Source organism: Manacus vitellinus, unplaced genomic scaffold (genome assembly GCF_001715985.3).
Source record: "Manacus vitellinus isolate BGI_N305 unplaced genomic scaffold, ASM171598v3 scaffold_52_pilon, whole genome shotgun sequence".
NCBI classification, from domain to species: domain Eukaryota; kingdom Metazoa; phylum Chordata; class Aves; order Passeriformes; family Pipridae; genus Manacus; species Manacus vitellinus.
Window position 1 is genome coordinate 2,737,284 of NW_021940628.1, and position 7,954 is coordinate 2,745,237.

The window sequence follows — 7,954 nt, forward strand, 5'->3', positions numbered from 1 at the left end:
GTCTGGGTTTGGATCTGGGTCTGGGATCTGAGGTTTGGACTCGAGATCTGAGTCTGAATCTGCGTCTGGATCTGGGCTCCTGGTCTGGATCTGGGGTCGGGGTCTTGGATCTGGATCTTGGATCAGGGTCTGGGATCTGAGTCTGGGGTTTGGGATCAGCATCTGGGTCTGGGATCTGGGGTTTGGGGTCAAGATCTGGGCTTGGGTCGGGATCTGGGGCTGGGGCTGCAGTTGGGTCTGGGTCTGTGCAGTGTAATCTGGGGGCTGGGTGTGGGCTCTAAAGTCTGGGCTGGAGTTCTGGCTCAGGCTCCATGTGTGTGTCTGTCTGCGTGTCTGTCTGCGTGTCTGTCTGTGTGTCTGTCTGCGTGTTTGTGTGTCTGTCTGTGTCTGTCTGTGTGTCTGTCTGCGTGTCTGTCTGTTGTGTCTGTGTGTCCTGACGCCGTGTCCCCCCCTATCCCGCAGGGAGGACGGGGGCTGGTGGCGCAGTTGGCTGCAGCAGAGCTACCAGGCCGTCAAGGAGAAGGTGGGACCTGTGGGGCTGGAACACGGCCTGGGAGGGCTGGGAGGGCTGGAATTCCAGGAGCTGGGGGCCCTGGATGCTGTTCAGGGATCTCGTGGCTTGGGGGAGCAGCACTGGGCTCTGTCACATGAGAATCACTCCCCCAAGCAGGGAGGGCTCTGTGGTGTGTAACTTCCTGCCTGTGGCAGCACTGCTGGTGTTAATTATACACAACACTCAGAACAAGGCTTTTCCCAACCTGTGTTTTTCTATTCTTAGCTTAAAAAAAACACTCCTACTTTAATGGTTTGTGCACAGCAAATCCTGCTATTATTCTGGTTGCTGTGGTCTTACTCATTACACTGGCTGGGGCAAGGGCTCAGCTGGGTTAAAGGCTCTCACACTCTAGTCTTTGTAACATGCTGGGTGTTCCTGGAGTGACCATGGCTCTGTTGGAGAGCAGAAAGGCTCCACAGTTGCTCTGTTGTCTCCTTGCAGTCCACAGAAGCCCTGGAGTTCATGAAGAGGGACCTGGCAGAGTTCACCCAGGTGGTGCAGCACGACACCGCCTGCACCATCGCCGCCACGGCCAGCGTGGTCAAGGACAGGCTGGCGGTGAGCTGGGGGCTGGCAGAGCTGTGGCACAGGGGAAAAAGGGGGTGAGCGGGGTGGTCCTGCCCCCCAGGACACTGGAGAAACCCCAGTTGTGACCTTCAGGTGTCAGGTTTTCTCTGCAGGGCAGGTTTGGTGCTGAGCACTGCGTGGGGCTTCCTTGTGGAACTGCTGGAGGCCACGGAGTCGTGGAATGGTTTGGGTTGGAAGGGAGCTTAAAAGATAATCCAGTTCTACCCCTCTGCCACGGGCAGGGACACCTTCCACTAACCCAGGTTGCTCCAACCTGGCCTTGGACACTTCCAGGGATGGGGCAGCCACAGCTTCTCTGGGCAACCTGTACCAGGGCCTCCCCACCCTCCCAGGGAAGAATTTCTCCCCAATATCTATCTAACCCTGCCCTCCTTCAGCTTTAGGCCATTCCCCCTTGTCCTATCACTCCATGCCCTTGTAGATGACTAGAGGAAGGTTCCCTGTGGTTCCTCTCTCCCCTTGTGCTGTGTAGGTGGGATCCTGACAATGTCACTGTGCATGGCACTGGATCTCCTCATGAGCTGTCACCCTCAGCCTCAGCCCTGTACAGCTACTGCTGTGACAGCCCAGCCTCAAAACAGCCAGTCCCAAACCTGGCTGTGTCCTTCCCATAAAGCCTGGGCTCAGTTCCCTACAAACCTGTTACAAATCCTGAGGTAGGAGCCTCCCACCATGCCCTTCCAGCCTAGGCACCTTCTCAGCACTTTTTTGAAGGGAGAGACATCCTGCTTCCTTAAAGGATCCTGTCCAGGGACTGTCACTGACCCTGTGCTGGTTCCTCTCTTGAAGAGGACGGAAGGTTCCTCAGGTGCCACTGAGAAGGTGAGGAAGGGACTGTCAGACTTCCTGGGGGTCATCTCGGACACATTTGCCCCCTCACCAGACAAGACCATCGACTGTGACGTTATAACTCTGATGGCAACACCCTCAGGTACCACCGAGCCCTACGACAGTGCCAAGGTGAGTGTCCTATTCCTGGAGGGAAGCTCAGGGATGTGGAGTCCTGTGCCCTGTCCCTGGGTCTCTGCTGCTGCCCCTCCCCTCACAGCTCTGCCCTGTGTGTCTCCTCCAGGCTCGTCTCTACAGCCTCCAGTCCGACCCAGCCACCTACTGCAACGAACCTGATGGTATGGGGGGGCCTGGGGGGTGGTCTGGGGTGCTGCCCAGCCCAGCTGGGGGTCTGGAATCCATCTGGAATTCCCCAGAGAGGCTGCTGGCTTGGCCTGCAGCTAGGATCACCAGTCATGGAGAGCACATCTGTCTGTTATGTTAGGGACCAGCTTAGGCTGAATTTACTGGCCCAGTTTAAACTGGTGCTCTTATGTGGGCCCCATGTCTCCCTCCCCCTTTGCCCCAGCAGCATCTTTCCAGTTAAACCTCCCAAAACTCTTCCTGCTTGTTTGTGCCAAGGCCTGTTATCCCTGTGCTTGTCCCACATAGGCCCTGCTGAGCTGCTGGAGGCCTGGCTGGCTCAGTTCAGCCTGGAGGAGAAGAAAGGGGAGGTGGCAGAGCTGCTGGCAACCAGCCCGTCCATCCGGGCCCTCTACACCAAAATGGTGAGTGAGGCCCTGCCTGGCTCCTGTGGGCAATTCCTCACTTGGGGAGTGCTGCAGGGAAGCCCTGAGCTGCCTGGGCCCTGGGGTTGGTATGGAAATCACTGTGATTGCATGGGGATTAGGCAGCAGCTTGTAGTTTTATTCCATACTTGTCACAGGCCTGGCACAGGAGTTCCTCTGGAACTACCCAGTGTGTGTTGGAGCATCTTGCCTGAGGCTTGGCCCCGAGTCTGTGCTCCTGAAAACACGGTGCAGGGGGGTGGCTGCAAGGCCTGGGAGGAGGGAGGAGCACGGCAGCAGCTGCAGCCCTCCCTCTGAAGCAGCTCATCCCATTCCAGGTCCCTGTGGCTGTTTCCCACTCCGAGTTCTGGCAGCGCTACTTCTACAAAGTGCATCGCCTGGAGCAGGTGAGTCCCGGGCTGGGGGGCTCCCTGGGGGTGGGCACGGCAGCCAAGGAGCCCTCCAGGGCACAGCAGAGGCTTTTCCTGAAAAAACAGTGTGCCTTGGCTGCCTTCTTGTGGTCAGTGATGCTGCAATGCCCTGAGGAGGAAGGGGCTGGGGACATGTGTGGGGCTGCTGACGGGGAATTCCCTGCAGGATGAAGCCCGGAGGGAGGCTCTGAAGCAGCGAGCGGAGCAGAGCATGCACCAAGAGGAGCCAGGCTGGGAGGAGGATGAAGGTGGGTCTTGATGAAGGTGGATTTTGGGGCTATATGGGTGCCTCCTCCTCGCTCCCACAAATCATGAGGGGCAGTGGAGGAACAGTGACAGGACCCAGGGAACGGCTGGAGCTGTGCCAGGGGAGTTGGGATGGATCTCAGGAAAAAGGTTCTTCCCCCAGGGGGTGGTTGGGCACTGAACAGGCTCCCCGGGGTAGTGGGCATGGCCCCAAGGCTACCAGAGCTCCAGGAGCATTTGGACAACTCTCTCAGGGACAGGATGGGATTGTTGAGGTGTCCTGTGGATGATCCTTGTGGGTCCCCTCCAGCTCAGGATATCTGTGAACTCCAGCTCCCAGCCCAGCTGCTGCTGCTGCTCTTGCTGAAACATCTCTCGCTTCTCTTCTGCCTCCCTACAGAGGAGTTCTTGGGGATGTCACCCCTGCCTTGTGCAAACATCACATTTCCAGAAGCAGCACAGAAAGAACCCGCCCCGGCAGCCCCGGAGGGAACCCACCCCACTGCTCCCCAGGGCCCCCCCGAGGGGAGCTGGGCCGTGCTCCCCCCGGAGCTGAGCCCCTCGGAGAGCAGTGAGAGCATGTCCCTTGTGACTCAGATTGCAAACCCTGCCTCTGTGCCTGCTGCACAGCTACAGACTGGAGCACACCCCGCCGGGACCACAGACCTCTCCCAGAGGCTGGAGGAGGCCACCTTGGAAGAGCCAAAGCTCCCAGAACCTGCTCAGCCTTCTGCACCTGCACGGGAATCAGCAGCATCCTCGGAGCCAGCGGCTGGTACAGAGCTCAGAGAGGGGGAGAGCAAAGGCCAGGGCAGGACAGAGACTCTGAGGGAGGAAGGGCCCACGGATCTGCGAGTCTTCGAGCTCAACTCGGACAGTGGGAAGTCCACCCCCTCCAACAACGGCAAGAAAGGTGCGTGTGTGGGGCCACACGGGGCCTGGGGACCCGCTGGGGGGGCAGCTCTTGGGGAAAGGGCTCTGGTTTTATGGTGACAGGGGAGAGGAAAGGGATTTTGCCAAAATGCCCCGTGAAGGGTAGATCCTAATGGCTGAAACTGAAGTGGAAGTAAATCCTTATGCTGTTGGGTTGGTCACATAAGGTGGTGACAGCTGGTGTCACAGCTCCATTCCATGTTCCCTCAGGGGAAAAAAGGGTGAGGCTCCTGCAGGACCAGATTAAGGACATGTCACAACTCTGGTTGTCTCCATTTCCAGGCCTTTCCTTGGGGTGATACTGCCTTGAGCAGAGCCTTGAGCTGCAGCTCTCCCGGGATAGTGGGTGTGCTGCTTTCCTGGGGTTAGAAAGCCACTGGAACAACCCAAGATCCACCCGCGTGGCTGAGTGTCAGGAGCTGGCTCTGTGTGTGGAATTAAACTGGACAAGAAATCAAAAGGCTGCTGGCTGAGCAGAGCAGGCCTTTGGCCCTGGGGTGCCTTTGGTCCCTGGATGCCAGGGAAAGGCTGGGAAAGGGAATGTGGCGATTCCTTCCCTCTGCCCGTCACCCCAGGAGTGTCCCTGCTGCTCCTCTGCCTCAGGAGGTTCTTTCTCTTGGGGGTTATGACAGTTCTCATATCCAAGTCAATCCCTATCTGTTGTATTTTCTGTGTGAGTGGAACCAGACACATCCCAGCTCTCCCAGGCCAGAGGAGGACATGTTTCAGCATCCACCTCTCCCACTTGTCCCAAGCCAGCCCTTGCTGTGAGGGAAGCACAGCTCAGTCCATCCCCTCTCTGTCAGGGAGCTGGGAATGTGGAGGCTTTCCCTCCTCGGGCAGGCTGTGGGAGCTCTGACCCTCGGGAATGCCAAGGAATTGGGGCCTGCTTGGGCAGCTCCAGAGTGTCTGGAGAGCAGGTGCAGCTCTGGAGGCTCAGTGGGGCTGTTTGTGTTTCCAGGCTCCAGCACGGACATCAGTGAGGACTGGGAGAAGGACTTTGATCTGGACATGACTGAAGAGGAGGTGCAGCTGGCGCTCTCCAAGGTGGAAGTGTCTGGGGAGGTGAGTCAGGGGGAGCAAAATTGCTCCCCAAAACCATCACCAACCTGAGAGAAGGGCTGGCAGAGTGTGCAGGTTTCCCAAGAGGAACAGAGCAGGCAGATCCCTGTTGGAAGGCTGTGGGAGCGTGAGGACACCTCAGGCTTTGTGCTGACTCAGGTGCCCGGGGCAGGAGGAGCTGTCGAGTTACAGAACCAAACTGAGGGATGTTTCCTTTTGCTTGCAGCTGGAAGATGAAGAGTGGGAAGACTGGGAATAAAGCAGCTGCTTCCAGTGTGTGTCACAGGCTCATTTCCACCATCGAACGTGAATCAAACCACGGACCGGCTGTTCCTTTGTGTGTGACTGTGCTGGGGGTTGCACTTCCAGGCTGGAGGAGTTTCATTCCCGCTAAATCCTGTGGGCAACTCAAGTGACCCCTTCAGATCCAGGAAGGGGAGGAAGCAGGAGGTCTCTGGCACACGTAACCCGTCTTCTCCGTAGGTCCCAGAGACTGGCCAGGCCAAGACTGACCGCCCTGACGTGTGGGGTGGAGGCAGAGTGAGGGGTCCCCGTGGCACTGGGACCCCTGGCAGGGGTGTTTGGTGCTGCCAGGTGCCAGCTTGGCTCCCTGTTTGCTTGTGTGTGCACGTGTAACCCACAGCTGAGAGGCTCCTGGATGTGGCTGTTCCTGCTCCGCTCCCTGCTCTGCACTCCTGGCCCGGGAAGAACACACGGGCAGGGCCTGGAAGCTGGAGGTGCTGCAGAAAAAAGGCACTTGGCTTGTGGCTTTGACCCTGGAAAGAGCCAAACCCCCTGCCAAACCCCGAGCTTCTGCCTGGCTTTTTGTCTTGGAAGCTTTTCCTCACGGAAACTCCCGTTTCCTGCTGTGAGAGCAGCAGCTCCTCGAAGGGCCAAGGCCTGCTGCTCCCCCCTTTGCAGCTGCACCACCTTCCTGCACTGGGCTTTGTGTCCTTCCTAGTTAAATTCTCCAAGCAAAGTACTCGTGGCTTGTCCTTACTTGAGCCCTGCTGGGTTTGGGTCACCCCTGGAGCAGAAACCCCTCGTTGTGGTGCCCAGTTCAGCTCTTGCAAAGCCCCAGCCTGACCCACTGACCACTTTAACCCCTGCTTGGCCATTCCCTCTGCCAGCCTGGGGGGAGGCAGAGGCTCCCAAGTGTGGGTGGGACCTGTTGGCTGAGGCTGTGTGTCCCCTCCTGACCCCTCGTGTCCCACCCATGCCGGGTCCCACAGCCACCAGGGCTACGGGCTTTGCTGTGCTCACTTGGATCCCTTCCCTGAAGCCCCCATGACTGCTTGGCAACGTTTCCCTCAGCCCCACAGCCTCTTTTTCTGGGGCAGTTTCCTTGTAATGACACACTGTGTTGCTAATACAGAGTTATCCCAAGGGGACAGTGCCCTCGGTGCTCCCCCTGGCCTTTGGGGTGGTGGTTTAGTATGTGATGCCTTTGTCCTGCCCCTCCCAGGGCTGCCCCACCGGAGCTGTGGGTTCCCTGCTGGGTCTGGACAGCACTAAATGAGGTGCACTTGGAAGAGTTGGGGGTTTGGGGTGTGTTTTCTGTGGGCTTTTTCCCTCCTTTGGGGAGATTCCACCCACACAGGTGGGAGCATCCCAGTCCTGCCAAAGGCCTGGGGGCTGGGGACAGCTCTGCCTGGGGTGAGGTGGCTCCAGCCTTGTCCTGGCTCAGATTTAGCTGTGGTGGGCAGGGGACACCAGTGGGGTGTCGGGGAGGGGTCTCTGGGGGTTTGCTGGTGTCAGTCCCAGCTGGTCCCTGGGCAGAGCTCGAGGGGCAGCGCTCGCATCGGTGTCACTTTTCCTTTCTTCTTTAGTCCAATTAACCGTTGGGTTGGTCGTGCAATATTCTTCTGTTCTGAATCTCTGCATCTCCCTGAGCCTTTTCGAGCTGGGGTGAGAACCAGGAACAATTCTAACAGCTGGTAGTTTTGTAACGATGACTTTCTCCAAACCTTTTACAGACTTGCAGTTATAACAGCAATTAAAGGAATTCTCTGAGTCTCTGCCCTGTCTCGGGTGTTCTCGTTCCCTGTGGGATGGAGGGACACAGACAGGATAATTTAGAGCTCGAAATGCAGGTGAGGTGTATGGAGGGGACACTGGGGCAGGGCATGGGACAGGGTATGAAGGGATGGGACACAAGGGATGGGATACAAGGGACAGGGTATGAAGGGATGGGACATGGATGAGGTGGGACACAAGGGTCAGAATATGAGTGATGAAGGGATGGGACATGGATGAGGTGGGACACAAGGGTCAGAATATGAGTGATGGGACACAAAGGGCTGGAGATGGGATGGAACATGAGTGATAGGACATGAGGGGATAGGACATGAGTGCTGGGACACAGGTGATGGGATGGGAGGGACATGAGGGGGCAGGGTGGGAAGGAATGGGATGTGAATGAGGGGGGAACACAAGGGCTGGGACACAAGGGTCAGGACGTGAGTGATGGTACACGATTAATGGGACACAAGGACATGAATGACGGGACATCAGTGACAGGTGACAGGACGCCACTGGCAGGACACGAGGGAATGGGACACAAGTGAAGGGACACAAGTGAC

General features: G+C 57.8%; 1 protein-coding gene across 1 annotated transcript; it reads left to right on the forward strand.

Annotated features, from left to right (window-relative positions):
* Positions 1-427: 427 nt before the first annotated feature.
* On the forward strand, positions 428-7,391 carry BSDC1 (BSD domain containing 1; the record flags this gene model as incomplete). Its single annotated transcript, XM_018081217.2, has 10 exons — positions 428-523; positions 998-1,114; positions 1,934-2,104; positions 2,217-2,271; positions 2,585-2,700; positions 3,039-3,107; positions 3,298-3,379; positions 3,778-4,290; positions 5,272-5,375; positions 5,599-7,391. Coding segments are annotated over 10 exons (1,356 nt in total), but the record flags the coding sequence as incomplete, so codon positions are not given.
* Positions 7,392-7,954: the final 563 nt, after the last annotated feature.